General features: G+C 39.1%; 1 protein-coding gene across 1 annotated transcript in view; it reads right to left on the bottom strand.

The window, feature by feature from the left end:
• Positions 1–10140: 10140 nt before the first annotated feature.
• OVA1 (methionyl-tRNA synthetase / methionine-tRNA ligase / MetRS (cpMetRS)) overlaps positions 10141–19792 on the bottom strand; it is a 68800-nt gene continuing 59148 nt past the window's right edge. Inside the window, exons 11-13 of the mRNA XM_010262277.3 lie at positions 11271–11426; positions 10688–10816; positions 10141–10600 (exon numbers count right to left, since the gene is read on the bottom strand). Coding sequence (XP_010260579.1) covers positions 10433–10600; positions 10688–10816; positions 11271–11426 — 453 coding nt within the window. The 3' untranslated portion in view covers positions 10141–10432. The remainder of the gene's footprint in view (positions 10601–10687; positions 10817–11270; positions 11427–19792) is intronic.

The raw sequence follows: 19792 nt of genomic DNA on the forward strand, positions 1-19792 counted from the left end.
ACTTAATTTATTTATTAATTGACCAAATAAGCAACTTAATTAACTCAAATGACTTAATGCTTAAATAAATGATTCAGCTTAACATAATTAACTAATTTGACTTAATTAACTTAACTTGATGGACACAATTGACTTTATTATCTTAACTTATTTAATTGATTGAATTTATTTAATTTTAATAACATAGCTTAATTGAATTAACATAGTTAACTTAATTGAGTTATCTACCTACATTTCACTTAAAATAATATAAAATATTAAAAATTGAAAAGTTATTATTTAAATTTAATTTAAAAATAGTTTAAATTCCACTAAAAAAGATAAAGAAAGGTTAATAACTTCAATACTACTTTTAAATTTGAAATTCATCTAAAATAATACAAATTATCTAACACATGACCCAAAAATAATACTTGCATCGGACCTTGACCAAGTCTCCCTGGTCGAAATGTCTTAAGGCCCTATTTTAATTTCGCTAAACAAAACTCATGCATTACAAACAATAACTAAAAAAATTTTATTTATTTAAATTTAATTAAAAATTAATAAAAATAATGAAAATTTATCCAACAATAGACAAACTTAATAAACATTATTAAAAAATTATTGAAAATTAATACAACTTCATCAAAAAATACATAACACAAAAGAATGCTTGGGATGGATTTAGTTTGACCTGACCCAATTACGAATGGCATGTCTCTTCTTCCTTCCTTGCCCCAAGGGAACGCTCCTAGCCCCCTTCCTTATACCCTTGCAATCAAGTTGCCACCTCAGCAACTCTCTTTCTTTTCCACCCCTCTCAAGTTGCCACCTCAGCAACATTTTCTCTTTCCAACCCCAACTAAATATGTCAACCTACAACCAAAATCATTCACGATTCTAGGTCGTGATATAATACGAAACCACCCAAAAAATCCCAACTTCTTATAGAAACTTACTTCCCTATTCCATCTCTCTCTTCCCGCCCACAGGTCACTACATCACCTCTCTCTTCCTGCTCACAGTTCTCTCTCAGTTTTACTGAACAAAACCTATCTTCCCGTTCACAATTCCCTCTCAGTTTTACAGAACAAAACAGGGGCGGAACGCCATCAGTTTTGCACTATCCCAGGTAAGTCTTTCTGGCTTATGTGGGTCTGTTTTGATGGAAATAGTGGACGACGACGCCATTGGATCCCTTTGGCAGCCAAATTAGGGGCTTTGCTCCATCGTAAAAACAGGGGCTCCACCCCATCGTGCAGTATTGATGCACTATTCCATTCTTCTTTTGGACGTAAAAACAGGGGTTTCGCTCAATCACGTACATCCCATTCTCTTGCAGGTTATGGACGTCATACAACATTCTGTTAGTTTTGGACGAAAGAACAGGGGCAGAGCATGACCGTTCGCACCCTCTCAGGTATATCTTTCCGGCCTATGTGGGTCGGTTTTGATGCGAATAGTGCCATAGGGTGATCCCTTTGACAGACAAAAAACGGTGAAAGAGAACCCCTATTTTGCTACTGTCACTGCACCATGTCCAGCGACCACTGTAGCATATACGCGGGTCAAGAAGATGAATTTAAATTGATCAGATCCGAAGCCGAATCCAAACTTGGTATTAAACCGTGGCTGTGTTCGCTCTATCCCGTCGGTTTGGACCGCTTTCTTGATTTGGTCAACTCCAGTCCAGATTGTTTTTTGATCCGGTTGTTGTTTTGAAAATAATAATAATAATAATAATAATAATAATAATAATAATAATAACTTATTATTATTATTATTACTATTTAATAATTGTTATTATTATTCAATAACAATTTATTTACTATTGAAAATTATTAATTAACAAAAATTTAAATTAATGTTATCTATGAAAATTAACAGAAATTATCAATAATAAATGTTATTGATAAATAAAATTATTACCAACAACAGTTATAAAATAATAATTACACTTATTAAATAATAACAATAATAATAATAACAACAATATTTATTTATTATCAATAATAATAATAACAATAACAATAACAATAACAATAACAATAACAATAATAATAACAACATTTATTTATTATCAATAATAAATAAAATTATTGATAAATAATAACAACAACAATAAATAATTATAAAAACTATTGAAAATTACTCATAATTAAATAATAATGACAGTAATGTTCAAAATAGATTTTGTTACACAATACTTTTGTTATTATTATTGAAATATACTTTGGCACTATTTAATAACAATTATGAAATATTAGTAATAATGTTAATATTATTATCAAATTTTCAAAATTTCAGTAATTACTGTTGTTTAAAATGGTTTCAATAATAATTTGATAGTTTTCAAATTTTAAATTTTTTTAGTAATTTTGTTATTGAACAATTTATGGTAATTTCAGTAATTTTGCTATTCAAAATGATAATTAAATAAAAATAACAATTATTATCAATAATTATTGAAAATTAAATAGTAATGACAGTAATTTTCAAAATAATTTTTGAAAAGTTTTACTTATTAATGATAATTCAATAATTTGATAGTTATGATAATTTCAATAATTTTTTTACTGAAAATGATAATTAGATAATAATAATAATAATAATAATAGTAATAATAATAATAGCAGTAGTAATAATAATAATAATAAACAATTATCATCATCAAATAATACAGTAATTACATAATTTCAATAATTATAATTTGATAATTTTCAAAAACACCAGTGCAATGTTTGGCTATATTAACTTTATCTTTTATTCACATTGGTGAACTATATTAACCTTATTTCCATAATCTATATTTATTATTATTTTCATAAACTACATTAACTTCTATTATAGATCATCTTAGATTTTTGTCAAACTGCTTGGACTTGATAGGCTTATTTTTATTTTTATTTTTTCAATTTGCTTATAGGTTTCTATTGTTTCATTCTTGCTTAGCAAAACCCGTGCATCGCATGGGTCCCAACTACAATCAAGAAATAAAAAATAACTCCATCTCAATATGTATTTTACCAGAAAAACAAATTAGATGTATTTTGATTAGAAATAAATAACTTAATAGGGGTGTTCATTAATCATTAGTGAATTGTTTTTGTTTGGAAAATCACAATCTTACACATTGGGGAACAATGTATCGTTATTTTGTTTTTCAAAAACTTATTTTATTTTTTGAAGCCTTTGTCAAAACTTTTGATTGTTGTTAAAAATCACCCAATCTATTTTTCATCAAATGGAACTGAAATTGTCTCCAAGACTTGGTAAAACCATCTGGAGTAAAAAGGACCAAATGGTAAAAAATAATGATATGGTTCATCCCTTCTACAACTGTAACTGTTTTTTGTTGTTTTTAATTATTGGATGATGTTGTCCAAATTTTCATGCTCATGGATAATCCAATATGATTTATATTGGATGGTTTCAATAACTTAATGAAGAAATAAAAGAACACTGATAAATGCACTTATTTGGATAAATATTTTCTAAGAAAGGAAACGCTTGCCTAAATGAATAAGTTTGCCTAAGTAAGGTAAATGACTTATTAAAAAGCAAACAAAGCCCAAAAAGCATTTTCTCAAAATCATCATCCTTCTTGCGGTGGGAGTGACTGAGAAATAACTTGTCCCTGTATGCTCCACAAGTTTAGTCACAGTGACAAAGGAGGGAAGCACGCAAAAATGTGCATATTTGGGTGGTCGATCAACAACCACCCAAATCACCGGTAAGCCTTGGATAAAATCCAATAGTAGTATCACTCTAGACCTGAGAGGGTATTAGCAATGGTTGAGAAAGACCCCTGGTGCCTAAGTATCCTATTTGTTCTACAGACAGATGTTGCAAGATGCTACAAACTACAAACTTCTTCGTATCTTTGGTCATGGAAGAGCAATAAAATGATCATTGAAGTCGTGCCAGAGTTTTGCAATACCAAAGTGTCCGGCCACGAGTGAGGAATGATGTTCTTGCAGCAACCAGAGCTGCAAATCTAAAGAAGGAATGTAAGTTCTTCCATGAAAAAATAATAATCCATTCCGAACCATATGGTTGGGAAATTGTTCTAGCCATTCGACAACCAACTGTAAAAGCTCAAGGGTCTTGGGGTCAGTGATGTACGATTGTCGAATTTCATCGAAAATTTCTGGTACTGACCGAGAGCGAGAGAGAATGCTGGTTGGGACCATTGTGACAGGGCATCAGAGGCGACTTTAGCAGACCCAGATTTATATTGTATGGAGAACTCAAACCCGAGCAATTTCACAAGCCATTTCTGTTGGTTTGGCGTTTGAATGGTCTAATGAAGAAGCTCGTAGAGACTTCTGTGGTCTGTGAGAATAACAAAAGGTCGGCCAAGGATGTAAAACTGGCAACAGGACAATGGCCAAGAAAAAGTTGTATTTCCTTCATTAAACTTATCAAATATATAGGCATTTATCAAAACAGATTCATAACCGACTTTATAACAAACTTCATTGCGAGAGTAAAACTCATCGCAACTTGCTTCAACTGGTATTCTCCTAATACTCCCCTTCAAGTTGGAGCATGAGGATTAAAGATGCTCAACTTGGGTAATAAAGAAGCAAACCTATCTCGGCCAACAGCTTTGGTAAAGATATCTGCAAGCTGAGTTGATGTAGGAAGATGAGCCGTAGTTATAGCTTTAGACTGAAAGTGCTCTCGTATGAAGTGACAATCTATTTCAATATGTATGATACGCTTATGGAATATTGGATTAGCAGTTATGTGGAGTGTTACCTTGTTGTCACAGTATAACTTCATGGGTTGTGGATGAGAGAGACCAAGATCAAAGAAGAGTTTCTTCAGCCACAACAGTTCACATGTGGCAATTGCCATTGCACGATACTTGGCTTCAACAGAAGAGCGTGCCACTGTTGCTTGCTTCTTACTCTTCCATGACAAAGGAGAGTGTCCTAGAGTTGTGAGATAGCCGGTGACGGATTTCCGAGTGGTTGGGCAACTAGCCCAATCCGAGTCACAGTAAGTTCGCAATTGAAGATCACAATCAGCCGAAAGGAGTATTCCTTGCTCAGGTGCAGCCTTTAAGTATCAAAGTACATGAATTGCAATATCTAAATGGTGTTGTCTAGGATCACTCATAAACTGACTTAGAATATGAACTAAATAAGCGACTTCTGGTCTTGTAATAGTAAGATAGAGAAGATGACCCACAAGTCGCCTGTACTAATCAGGTTAAGCAATTGGCAAGCCAGATTCAGGTCCCAAATGATGTTGTTGTGCAATGGGAAACATATATGACCCACAAGTCGCCTGTACTAATCAAATTAAGCAATTGGCAAGCCAGATTCAGGTCCCAAATGATGTTGTTGTGCAATGGGAAACATATTAGGTTTGCAACCTAGCATGCATGCATCCTTAAGGATGTCAAGGGTATATTTCCATTGACTGAGAAAAATGTCGGAAGAAGACTGGGAGATCTCAATTCCAAGAAAATATCGAAGGGCTTCGAGGTCCTTAATTGGAAAGCACTGTCGTAGGTAATCCTTGAGAGCATAAATACGAGCTAGATCATTTCTGGCAATCACCAAGTCATCAACATATGCAAGTATAACAAAAATGCTGCCTAATTGTACTAAAGTAAAAAAAGGTATTATCAACAACTGATTGCTTGAAACCCCGTTGGTGAAGAGCATGAGCTAGAGTTTCAAACCAATTACGTGAGGCTTGCTTGAGACCATAAATGGATTTGTTCAAGCGACATACACGCTGATCCCTAGGAGGCAGAAGTCCAGGTGGAGGAATCATGTATATTCTTCATGGAGAGTGCCATGGAGGAATGTATTGTCCACATCCATCTGATGTAATTCCCAATTTCGGGTTGCAGCCAGAGCTAAGAGGCAATGTACTGTTACGAGCTTAGCAACTGGGGCATATGTCTTTGTATAATCAATGCCTTTAGTTTGAGTGTAGCCTTTTTCTACCAAGCGGACTTTGTAACGCTCAACAGTTCCATCAGACTTAAACTTGACTTTGTAGACCCAACAACACCCAATGGGAGTCTTTCCCAGTGGTAAGTCAGTTAATGTCCAGGTATGAGTCTGCTTAAGTGCAGCTAGTTCAGTTGACATAGCTTGCTTCCAACAGTCATGCTTGTTAGCTTCATTATAACAAGAAGGCTCGAATTGTGTAGAGGGGATTGAAGTCATAGTTATTAAATTGGAGATTGGGTAGTGAGTGTTGCATGAGTCAATTTGTGACTGAAGTGTTGGACAAATATAATCAGCCAGGTGTGGAGGAGGTCTCTTGGAGCAAAGTGGACGATGGTTATGTGAGGTTGGTGGGCTATAGCAGGTTTAGGAGTTGGCGAAATGATAATGTCCATGTCACTAGTGTAAATGTTAGGCTCATTAAGAGTTCATTGTGATGGACTCAGGGGTTCATTGTTTCCTACAGTGAATTTGGCCAGGCCTTGTAACAAAGGTTGGACTGAACCCATGTGGTTGATGTATAGATCGATGTAAGGGTCCCACGCCATACAAAGATAACCAACTAGGCAACAAGTTAAGGAGTAAACGAGCACATAAGCTTAATGGGCCTAAAGCCCAATTCGAACTAGGCTTAAGTTAGTTAATTAAAAAGGGCAAGATATAATTTATAATCTGATTAGGATTAGCTAAAGGATAAGATAAGTCTTATCCATTCAAGAGTCCAGATCCAAATATCATATTTGGATCAAGAAACTCTCTCCTAATTAAATTAAGAGGTTGATCCTAAGAAGGCTATAAATAGGGGGCAAATTCCTCAGTTTCAAGACACAACAATCTACAGAGTTCTCCTATGTTCTTGCCGCCCCTACCCAGTTCGATCTTCACTTGTGGAAGTGATCAAGAAGTGTTCTTGGTATTGCTTCTTGGCAGAAGAAGCAATCTGAAGTCGTGCTCACCAGCCCTTGTTCGATTCTTGCTGAAGAATCCTAGTTCTTGCTGAAGAGTCATCCTACCAATCCTGCTTCAACACGCACTGTCATATTCAGTGGAAGCGGGTTTTGGTTTTCTCCTTGGGCGTGAACACCTTCATTGGGAGTTACTACTACTTCGTATCAGGTATATCCCTCACTTCCTAATGGTTTCAGATCTGGTTCGGTTTTGTTTAAAAAATGATCATTGAAAATGCAATTTTCTAAAATAGGGGATGCGATTCCCAGATGGAAGAGAGAAAATTTTGAAATTTCGCCCAACTTTCCTACAGGGTTCGGCCATCCATATGATGAATCCATCATCCATTCACACTGTACTAGGACTATCAAAAGGATGGAGGTAGAAGCGTGAATTCTGATCATTGGAAGAGGAGATCTATTCGGTAAGAGCCCGGAGCTCTGATACCATATAAAACTATATGGCAGCAGGACAATGGCGAAGAAAAAGCTGTATTTCCATCATTAAACTTATCAAATATATAGGTGTTTATTACAAGGATCCAAAGGAGGCTGGCGTGGCATTTACCAAAATCGATTCATAACTAACTTGATAACAAATTTCATTGCGAGAGTAAAACTCATGGCAACTTGCTTCAACCGGTATTCTCCTAATAAAGGAGGTATTGCCGCCATTTATGAACGACAGCTGTGATCGCCTTCCTCCTTAATATATGTGGAAGCTTGCTGAAGCCGAGGTCCCAATTTTGCGCTGAAATAAGCTATTGGGTGGTGGTTCTGGGAGAGAATTACCCCAACAGCAGTCGACGATGCATCTGTTTCCACCGTGAAGGGAATGGAAAAGTTGGGTAATGCCAACACAAGGACAGATACCATAGTGGATTTGAGAGCATGAAAGGCTTCTGCAGCAGCTGGAGACCAATAAAAATGATCCCGTTTGAGGAGATCAGTGAGAGGAGCTGCAATAGTGGCATGGTGTCAGAAAAACCTGCGGTAATAACCCAAGGAAACCACGGAGTGCTGATATGGTGGTCGGTTGAGGCCATGAAACCATTGCCAAAATCTTCTGAGGATCGGCCTTAACCCCCTCTTGAGAGATTAGATGCCCCAGATACTCAACCTCGCGCCTCCCAAAAGAATATTTAGATAGCTTAGCATAAAACGTGTCGTCCGAAAGAGTCTTGACCGTCTCAAGGTGCTGCAGATGGTTAGTTCAAGAGGAACTGTAAACCAGTATGTCGTCGAAACACACCAAAGCATACCTTCGTAGATACGTCAGAAAATTGAGTTCATTATAACCTGAAAGGTATCCGGACCATATTCGACAAGCCGAAAGGCATTACGAGAAATTCATAATGGCCCTCGTCTGTTGAGAAAGTCATTTTTGGCACATCTGATTCATGTACTCGGGTTTGGAAATAGCCGGAGCGTAGATCAATTTTCGAAAAATAGGCAGCCCCATCTTACTTGTTGAGCAACTTACTGTCGCGATCGGAAATTGATCTTTGGTAGTTACTGCATTCAAGTCTCTATAGTCGACACAGAATCGCCATGAGCCATCTTTCTTCTTTACTAGAAAGACTGGTGAGGAGAAGGCACTGGTACTATGGCGGATGAGTTGGGCTCTTAAAATTTCCTTCACCTGACGCTCGATTTCTTCTTTCTGGAAGTGGGGGCAGCAGTATGGGCAAACGTTGACAGGGGAGGATTGTGGTACGAGGGAAATACGGTGCTCAATTGGGCAATGGGGTCGTAGTTGAGTTGTTGAGTCAAAAACAGGGGAGAATTTAAGGATCAAGGCTCGAAAGTCTGGTGGGGTGTCCATGGGAATTTGGCCTGAAAGGGAGGAGGGTGGAAAAATGGAGGGCTCGTTGCACCTCGATAGTCGATATGGTAGAAAGCAGCTGCCACGTCAGTTGAAACCAATTGATGGAGCTGATTGTGAGAAATCAGGGTGGGACTAGAAGGAGAAGTGATGCCATGTAGTTTGATCTAGTTCCCTTGGAGATGGAAGGACATGGTGAGGGCCTTATGTTCAATTGTAACGGGGCCAAGAGTTTCTAACCATTGGATTCCTAGGCGGTATTTCTCGTAGCAATTGAAGCACAAGCCTTATGCTGACGAGCTTGCTGCTCTGATGGGGTAAGATGACGGATATGCAGGGGAAGCTTCGGAGGTGGAGGTAGGGTCAACAACGGTGGTTTGTGGGAAGGTTTGGTCAGAACAGAGCTGGTGGAAGGGAGTAGAGTTATGGATGGTGGCAGTGGTCGAGGGGTGGTGGAAGGAGGGTGGGTTGGAGGTGGATAATGCTGGAGCTTATCTTCGATCAACTTTGCCAATGCAATAGCCGACGAGATTGAGGCAGGGTTCATGACGGCTAATTCTCTCTGAATCTCTGTTTTAAGACCCGAGAGGAAACAATTCAAAATGGTTGTAGCAGGCAACCCATCGATCCTGTTGGTGATGGTCTCAAATTAAGATTGGTATTCAGAGACGGTAGAAGTTTGGGTGAGCTTGAATAGGGAGGCTTCGTGGTTGACGAAGGAGGATGGACCAAATCTTTCTTCGATGGCTATTGTGAGGTTCTTCTAGGTAGAGCTGCCAATTCTTGTGCATCCACTAGAACCAGCTCAGAGCCTTGCCGATCATGTAAAAGGATGCTATATCAATCCTCTTCTCGTCAGGAATATGATGGAAGTCAAAATATCGTTCGGCTTAGAAGATCCAATCGTGGGGATTAGAGTCGTCGAAATGGCAAATCTCACAAGGGAGGGGGCGGATGGTGGTAATGGCTGAAGAAGGTTGGTGAAAGTAAGAAAATGTGTGGCACACCACTTGGCTAGTTCAGTGCATACCAGGCAAATCCCAGACACTTGGACTAATCTAAGGCTAGGACCCAGACCAAGGATCGGCCGTACTGTAGGGATGGCAATTTTCCCCATCCCCAATAGGGTCAGGGATGGGGATTAATAAGGATCATCGGGGTTGGGAATGGGGAATGAGGTCCCCGCCCCACCTCGACCCGACCCAACCCCGAGTATATATTAAATCTATAGTATTATTATATATATGATATTATTGATATTTTAAAAATTTTATTTATTTTAAGTAATTTTTTTTCAAAAAATACTATTAACTAAAAAAAATCTAGGGATTCGGGTCCCCACGAGGAAATCGAGGATTGGGGATGGAGGACAACTTTTATCCCCAACAAGGATAGGGGTCGGGAATGGGGATTTTATTCCAAATTTGGGGTTGGGGATGGGGAATATGATCCCTGCCCCATTGCCATTCCCTATCATGCATTTCAATTCTCAAATTCATACCTCTTGAATCCTTCCATAATGCCATATACAAACTGATACAAAATAAATCCCCATTCCCCAAAACAAACTTGAGTTAGGAGACGAGAAAGAATTTCTACCTGCTAAGAAAATATATTTCAAATATATATTTTCTACCCAATAATTAATTAAATCAAACTATAATTGATGTGGATAGACATTATTGAGCCGCAACCAGATAGATCTAAGCTTCTGCAAACCTCTGAGTTTGTGGTACCCTTGATTTATCTTTGACTAGCCTTTCACTTGCTTCTCTGTTATCCCCTTCCACTAGATTTTCGATCCTTGCAAAGACAGGCTTGGGCTGAGCCATGACCTGGCCCTGCTTCAGCCCACCCCATTTGGTATCACTCTGCAAAGAACATGAAAACACTCAATCCAATTATTGAAACCTATAACCTAGATTTTAAACTTGATATAACTGCAGGGGAAAACAAACCCAGGTTGTAGCATCAAATTGATCCTTTGAATAGCCAAGCTGTGCATATATCCTTAAACTTAAACTTGGAGCAATAGGAGATAATGCAATGGCTATGATCCTCATAGCTTCCAATATGGTAACAAGATCCTGAACAAAAGACCCACAATAATAAAAGGAATCAGTTATCAGTAAGAACTTCAAAAGTAGCCCTGCTTCACTTGGTTCAGCATAGAATCTAGCAGATGCAAACTGTAATTATTTTGGAGAAAAGAAAGGGGAATCATATTACTTGGGTTAACCTTCTATAACCAATGCCAATGGTTTCCTAAGACTGATCCAGTGCAAAATTTATTTCTTTTTTTTAATGGGGAAAAATAAGGAAATGAAGTTGTTAAAAAATAATTGGGGGAACGGGGGCAGATGTGGGGGAAGTGGTTTATTGAATATGAGCTAGTTATGAACCACACTTAATTTACTCACCCTAATCATCTTTCATTTTATTCCTACCTTCCCCCTTTTTCTCTTCCTACTTGTCTCTCATGTCATGGTTATGAAAAAGAAAATTGAGGATCCAAGATGATTAGTGAGTCAAACAAGAAACCTTCACAGCAGCTTCTGAAGCAGCACCCCCTTTCTTGAAAAGAGACCACGGTGCATGATCATCCATGTACAAGTTCCCAGCATTACCAATCTCTAGTACAGCTTCACAAGCTGATGAGAGTGAAAGGGATTCATAGTGAATCCTTGCTTTCTCGACCTGAAAAGTAAAATAGCCAAAAGACATTAAGAACAAGAAAAGGCCATCAGTTGAATGTAGATTTGATACCAAATTAAAGCAACCTGCTTCAATCAAGGAAACATGCATATATAGTATTTTTTATAAGCAACATAATATATTGCTATTATCGCAAGCTAAAAGAACCAGATTCTCAAGGATCTGGATGAAACTATGTACAAATAAAGAACAGCATAATGCTGACCAGTAGGACAAAAATCAGAGAAGTAAAAGTTCAACTTTAGTTTACCCGTTTCTAGGCCCTTCCACTCTACCATTCTTTGTGTTGTCCCTGATAAAACACTTGCAACTGTCTGCCAACCCCTTAACAGATAATCCATTGAAACCTCCTTGAAGTCTTCACAGGCCAAAACCCAATAAATGGTTCTCACCTTAGAGATCAACTGAGTTTGTATCTTTAGCTTTTTTTTTTCTAAAAAATTCTTAGCATTCCATTATCCCAAAATATTCCACAAGATGGTTGAGTGCAACAACATAATTTCTCTCTTTTTTTGTGTGCAAGGTTCAAAATATCGTCACATATCGGCCGATACGTATCGTATTGGAGCCTTCCCGATACACCCCTACAGGGGGTGTTTCGGGTCAGCGAGTGGTTCAGGGGAGTAAACTGGCCCCTCTGAACCAGGTTCAAAAATAAAAAATAAAACAAAAAACAGTACCGATACAGGCCAATACACCCTACCGGTGTATCACCCTGTATCAATATTTTGAACCTTTTTTGTGTGGCAAGAAGCAGGTTGAGTGATAAACAACTCATTAATATCTGAGGGAGGTGAGCAAGAGGAGGATAAATCCAAGTGTATAGTATTGTGTAAACTAATGAGTTGTTTATTATATACGATTTCCAAGTGTATATCCAAGGGTATAGTATATCTAAGCTAACAATTAATATTATATTATATACGATTCCACTACATGCATAGTTTGTACTAATGGGTCTACAAAATAAAATACAATAATATGATGCAAGCTGTCTTACAAAATGCCATGTATATGTAATTTGATGTATCCAAAATAGAGATTGATTGGATGGTACTAGGCATCTTATGTATTGTCCTTTCCCCTGTAGATGGCATAATATTTCCAGATTGCCCAAAAGAAATGGTGGTAATTTGGATTGTTAAGGCCAGGCCATTGTTCCCAATTCATGCCATTGGGCCATAATGTGATTTGGGCCTCAGTTTAGATGCATCATCAATAATTCGGAAATAGATCTTATTAACTCAATTGTAAGTTTAGTCAGCGCATTTTTTTGGTAAGTAACTGAAATTTTATTAGAAAAATAAAAAGAGTAAATACAACAGAGCAAGGAGAGGGGTAAAATCACTTAACCCTCCCCAAGATAAATATTGTATTACAGCATTGCCTGAAACATATTAGCTCTTCCCACCCCTTGTTTTGCAAGTTCACCACAAAGGAGTTAGCACTTCCTTTACTCCACTGAAGCGAAGCTTAATTTCCATGTCATTGAGTTAGCCTCTTATGCAACTTTTTCTCATTTGAAAACGTCCAGAACCCATTCTCTTCCTTTTGAAGCCAGCCAATGGCCAACATTGAGTCACCTTCTACAATCAATTGTCTGATGTTTATTTCCTTTCCTCTCCTTATCCCTTCCAGAGCCGCCAAAACCTCAGCTCTTAAAGAATCCCTACAGCAATGGGACCGGAAAACATGGCAAGAATTTTACCTTCCATATCCCTAAAAATTCTTCCTATACCAGACGGGCCTGAGTTGCCTTCACTACTTTCATCAAAATTCAGTTTTGTGAAGCCAACAGCTGGAGGGGACCAAAGTGGAATAGTCACAGATTTAATGGAAGATGAGTAAGCCACTTCTTTCCAATTTTTGATAATATTTCCTGCTGAAAAACCTTCAGTTTAACCGGTGCATTGTCCACCTTGGAAGTCAGGATGGTAGAGAATGGATGGCGGAAAGATCAGACTATTTTACAATCAAATCCTTTTCTCTAAGATGGAGGGTGCTAGCCGTCAATCTTTCCTTGGAAGCAGATTTTGGAGGTTTCATGTTCTATCCAAGGTTTTCCTTCTCTATGTACGCAATAAGTCTTCACAAAATTCTTGTAAAGGATCACCTGATTGTAAACAGATTGAACATTGGTAATTTTTGCTATGTGGATAGAAGGAAGGCAATGTGATATTGGCATTGGCTGATCAATTGCAAGGTTGGCCATGAAATCTGACGCTCATTTCTTGAGACTTTTCAATCACCATTAGGTGGTTCTGGAGAAAATGGCATGTCTATCCTCTTGGTCTTTTGATTGGATTAAACATGAGAGGCAAGATCCTTTGGAACATTTTGCCTTTTGCTCTTTTCTAAGTGATGTGGTAGGAAAGAACAATAAGATTTTCAATTAGAAAAGTGCCACAGTGGGATTGATCATTGGCAAGATCGAGAACATTATCATAACATGGTCTAGGGTAATTAAAGAATTTTCTGGAGTATAGCAAGTTTATTTTAGGAAGCAGTGGGATCGCATCATCTTTGACTAAACAGGTTGTCCTTTTAGGGGAATTTGTAAATGTTGCTTCTAATTGCTCTTTGAAATCCTATGTAGTTGAATCTCATATAAGTAAACTTCCCCCTTTTTCCTGTTTTAAGTAATGAGAATTTTCCAACCATTTATCAGATAAAAAATTAAGTATCAGTAATAGAGGAACGAATGTGGGGCCTCTTGACAGTGTTGGCCGGCCAGAAATAAGAGGAAGAGAAGAGAAGAGAAGAGAAGAGAAGAGAGGAGAGAAGAAAGTAGGTTTTGCAATGTAACAGTACTGGCGGCGCCAGTCTTTATTTTACTATATATAGGGCGGCAGAAATAACAAGGGAAAAGACCCTTGTGCACCTGAGTACAATAACCGACATAACAGAAATAAAAAAACACTTTAATTAGACAAACAGGCCCTAACATCTGCAACTAAGTTATTTTAACATTATTCTAACACTCCTCCTCAAGTTGGAGCATAGATGTCAATCATGCCCAACTTGTCACACGAATCTTTGTGCCGCACATGATGGAGACCTTTAGTGAAGATATCTGCAAGTTGTTCTTCCGAGCTGACATATGGTGTACACACTTCTCCACTTTCAAGTTTCTCTCTAATAAAATGCTTGTCCACTTCAATGTGTTTCGTCCTATCATGCAGAACTGGATTAGCAGCAATATTGATGGCAGCTTTATTGTCACAATAGAGTAACATAGGATTGCTTACTGCGAAACCCAGTTCACCTAACAGATTTCTTATCCACATGATTTCCGCAACCCCATGAGCCATCGCTCTATACTCTGCTTCAGCACTAGATCTAGCCACCACACTTTGTTTTTTGCTTCTCCATGTGACAAGGTTTCCTCCTACAAAGGCACAATACCCACTGGTAGACTTTCGGTCATTGACTGCTCCTGCCCAATCTGCATCAGTATATACTTCCACTTTTAAGTGACTGTGTTTCTGGAACAACAAACCAGCTCCAGGAAACTTCTTGAGGTATCTCAATATCCTCTCTGCAGCCTCAAAGTGAGTTGTCCTAGGGTTGTGCATGAATTGACTAAGGACACCCATTGCATAGGCAATATCAGGCCTGGTCATAGACAAATACAAAAGTCTCCCCATGAGTCTCTGGAACATCTTTACATCTTTCAAAAACTCTCCCTGACTGTCTCCCAGATGGTGATTAGGTTCAATAGGTGAATCAAATGGTTTTACCCCCAACTTGCTTGTGTCTTCTAGTAGATCTAGTACATATTTCCTTTGGGAAATAAAGATGCCCATGTGAGAGCGGGCAACTTCAATTCCAAGAAAGTATCGTAAGGGGCCTAGATCCTTCACCTCAAATTTAGTGGCTATGAATTTTTTTAGTCTCTGGATTTCAGCCTCCCAATCTCCTATGATCACTATGTCATCCACATACACAACAAGAGCTACAATTTTACCTTCACCTTTTTTCACAAATAGGGTATGATCTGACTGGCATTGATTGAATCCCATCTGTTGGACTGCTAAATGGAACTTACTAAACCAAGCCCGAGGTGATTGTTTCAACCCATATAGGGATTTTTTTAACCTGCACACCTTTTGTTCACTGCCTTTGGCACAGAACCCTGGGGGTTGGGTCATGTACACTTCCTCTTCCAAGTCACCATTCAAGAAGGCATTCTTGATGTCCAATTGGTGAAGATCCTAGTCAAGATTTGCTGCCAAGGAAAGGAGAATCCGGATAGAGTTCATCTTGGCTACTGGAGCAAAAGTCTCTGCATAGTCCACTCCATATACCTGTGTGAAGCCTCTTGCTACCAGTCTAGCCTTGTATCTTTCAACAGTTCCATCAGCATTGTGTTTTACTGTGAACACCCACTTGCACCCCACTGATTCCTTTCCTTCAGGAAGATTTACCAACTCCCAAGTACCATTTTTGTGTAAGGCATCAATTTCTTCCTGCATTGCATCTGTCCATTCAAGTTTTGACAAAGCTTCTGCCACGGTCTTAGGAACGGGGACACTATCCACAGAAGAGAGAAAGGCACGGTACGAAGGTAAAACATGCTCATAGGACACAAAATTAGAGATAGGATGATTAGTGGTACAAGATCTAACACCCTTTCTCTTAGCAATAGGAATATTAAAATCATTGGTGACAGGGGAATCAACATTTAAAGGAGCAATGGGAGCAAGTGTACCTGGCTGATGAGACGGATCTGCCTCGGGTGAATCCGATGATGTTGGTTGCATAGTGTCTGTCTCCACGGCTCTTGAACTCTGCTGGCTCTTATGGCGACGATGAAAAACCCGGAACAGAGGAGGATCGGGTAAAGGAGGTAGTTGATTTGAGTTGTCGCCTATTTCTCCTCAATCCTACTCTCCCCCTGAGGAGAAACCGAGAAAAATGGTTGACTCTCAAAGAATGAGACATCAATGGAAACATAGTACTTGCGGGCAATGGGATCATAGCAACGATACCCCTTTTGAGATAAAGGGTAACCAAGAAAAACACAAGGAATAGCCCGAGGGTCAAGTTTACCACGAGTAGGTGAGGGTTGTGGACAAAACAATGACACCCAAAAACACGCATCGAAATGGTGGACAGCTGTAGAGAACAAGAGCTGCTATGAGGCCTTATACTCTAGTAGCCGAGAGGGCATGCGATTGATGATATATGTCGCACACAATACTATATCCATCCAGAACTGTTTTGGCACATTCATATGAATCAGCAAGCCACGAACAACTTCGAGAAGGTGATGGTTTTTCCGTTCAGCCACACCATTTTGTTGGGGTGTCCTGGCACAAGAGCTTCGCTGAAGTGACCCACTCGAAGCAAAGAACTTCGTGAGATCACCATGGAAATATTCATTTGCATTGTCCGACTGGAAGATATGGATTTCCGTTTGGAACTGAGTGAACACCATACGTTGAAAATCTTTCACAATTTGTGGCACTTCATCTCGAGATCACATAGGGTAAACCCAAGTGTATCGAGAATAATCATCAATCAAAGTAACAAAATACTTATAGCCAGCCGTAGTAGGTAGAGTAACAGGGCCCCAAACATCAGAATAAACAATATGAAATGGAAATTCAGATCTTTTATTTCGTAAAGGTAAAGAACTTCTACAATGCTTACTCAACTGAAAAGTTTGACACTGTAACCGACTCACGGACAAGGACTCAAACAACTTTGGGAACATAACTTTTAACGACTCAAAAGAAAGGTGACCTAAACGACTATGCCATAAATAGGCCTGACTCTCACTTGACGAACTCGTGGACTCAGCCGCCACTAGACCAGCATTATTCTCCAACACGTAGAGACCATCCACCATGCTTCCTCTACCAATCGTCTTCCCCGAGGTCAAATCCTGAAACACACATGAAGATGGAAAAAAAGTGACTGAGCAGTTCAAAGAGTGAGTAAGACTACTAATGGACAGCAAATTAATAGGTAATTTCGGAACGTGCGGTACATTAGGAAGAGTAAGGCCAAGTGGGAGAGGTATGGTGCCTCGGCCACCTATGGTAGAAAAAGAACCATCAGCCAGTCTTACCTTATCTCTCCCAGAGAGAAGGTTATATGTCTGAAACAAATTTGACTTACCAGTCATGTGATTTGAAGCTCCGGAGTCAATAATCCAAGGAGAATCAGTAGTATGAGATGACACATGGAAGGCTGTGGCATTACCTGATGTAGACACAAATGAGGTAGAAGGAGTAGGCCCAGAATCCATCTGGCGGAGAGTCCTACCATACAATTCCAAATGTTCACGGAAGGAGTTGATAATATCTTCCTTAGGGTCAGAACTGGGATGTCTCTCCTGAGTTACTGAAGGACTAGTCTCTGTCGATGCCATATTAGCTGAGTTATACCTTTTTTTATTCTGCTGGCCTGGTTTCTTGCCCTGATCAGGTGCTGATTTCTTACCCAAATCCTGTGCCCATTTAGGTTTTCCATGGAGATCCCAGCATGTATCTTTCGTGTGTCGTGTCTTCTGGCAGTGAGTGCACCAAAGCTTGCTTTTATCATCTGATTTTTTCCAAGTGTCACCCCTTTTAAAGCCACCTCCGACATTTGTATCTGAATTTCCCCGGACAGCTAGAGCAATTGACTCTCCTTCTACACCATTCATCACACTTCTTCTGCTTTCTTCTGACTGCACCAAGGCATACACCTCCTGAACCGATGGCAAGTCTTTACTACCCAAGATCTGTACCCTGATGGACTCATATGACGGATTCAGCCCTAGGAGGAAGGCAAACACTCGTTGTTGTGATACAAGTGACTTATAGGCCTTTGCATCTTCATCACACTTCCAATTCACATTCTGATAGTGATCAAGTTCTTTCCAAATTGATGTCAAATCAGAATAGTACATCGAGAGACTCCTCTCCCCCTGCTTGCAAGTAGAAGATTCAGCTTGTAGTTGATATATCTTGGCATGGTGTCTCTGCTCTAAATAGGTGGACTTCGCTTGTTCCCATATCTCACAAGCAGTTTCAGCCCACATAAAAGTCTTCCTTACTTGTGGCAGCATTGAAACCAAGAGCCAAGACATCACCATACTATTCTTTGGTTCCACCTATCATGCTCAGCAATTCCATACTTTGGTTCCTTTACTCTCCCATTGATGTATCCTATTCTCCCCCTAGCAGTGATGTAGAGTTTTATTCCCCTAGACCACTCAAGGTAATTCAGACCATCAAAGGGAATAACAGCCATGGGAAAGGTCATATCAACTCCCCCACTCACTCCATTGTGACTCCCTGAGATCTCTGAAGTAGCAGAATTCTCAGTCGACATGGTCAAGCAGTTAATCAGTCCCAAACACCGGACTTAGGACCCCTCCTTACTCCACAAAACAATGCTCCACTCAGTTCACACCCACACACTTGGGTTTAACAACCAGGTTAAGTACAAACTGTACCAAATTCCAGACAAAACAGAGGTAATATTCGGAAGATTTCAGACCTGTATAGTTTTAACAGTCCCCACCTACCAGAATTCCAGAATGTCTAACAGCCACTAATCAGCAGGAGAGATCCTTCTTACTTATAGTCAACTCAAACCATTGAGAAGACAGGTCATCCTTGACCTACAGTTGTCTTAACACATGAACAGGATCACACGATCCAAGAAAATTGGGGTTACACAGGTTCGACAGCATTCAGCCGCCCCAAACTCATAGGGTTTTTACTCGGCACATGACCAAGGAGGGTAAATAAGAGAAAAACAGGGAGAACTGTACCAGTTGTAGCTATTTTGTAGTTCAGAATCAGATTTCTGTTCCGCCCAGGTTCTGCTAGTCTGTTCGATCTGTTCTCTGGGTTGATCGATCTGCTCTTGACAGTAGGGTTGATCGATCTGCTCTCTTCAATCAGTATTCCCACTCTGATACCATCTTGACAGTGTTGGCCGGCCAGAAATAAGAGGAAGAGAAGAGAATAGAAGAGAAGAAGAGAAGAGAAGAGAAGAGAGGAGAGAAGAAAGAAGGTTTTGCAATGTAACAGTACTGGCGGCGCCAGTCTTTATTTTACTATATATAGGGCGGCAGAAATAACAAGGGAAAAGACCCTTGTGCCCCTGAGTACAATAACCGACATAACAGAAATAAAAAACGAAATAAAAAAACACTTTAATTAGCCAAACAGACCCTAACATCTGCAATTAAGTTATTTTAACAATATTCTAACAGGGCCTAAACTTCCATTAAAGAACTTCACTACCAACTGATGCGAAACTTGCATAGTCAAATTTTAAATCAAACTTCAACAACTTCTGGTCAAATTTCATAAAGTTTAATCATTCCAGTCAAAATATTAGAC

The sequence above is a fragment of the Nelumbo nucifera genome, chromosome 7, assembly GCF_055504915.1.
Source record: "Nelumbo nucifera cultivar China Antique chromosome 7, China Antique-T2T, whole genome shotgun sequence".
Taxonomy (NCBI): Eukaryota; Viridiplantae; Streptophyta; class Magnoliopsida; order Proteales; family Nelumbonaceae; genus Nelumbo; species Nelumbo nucifera.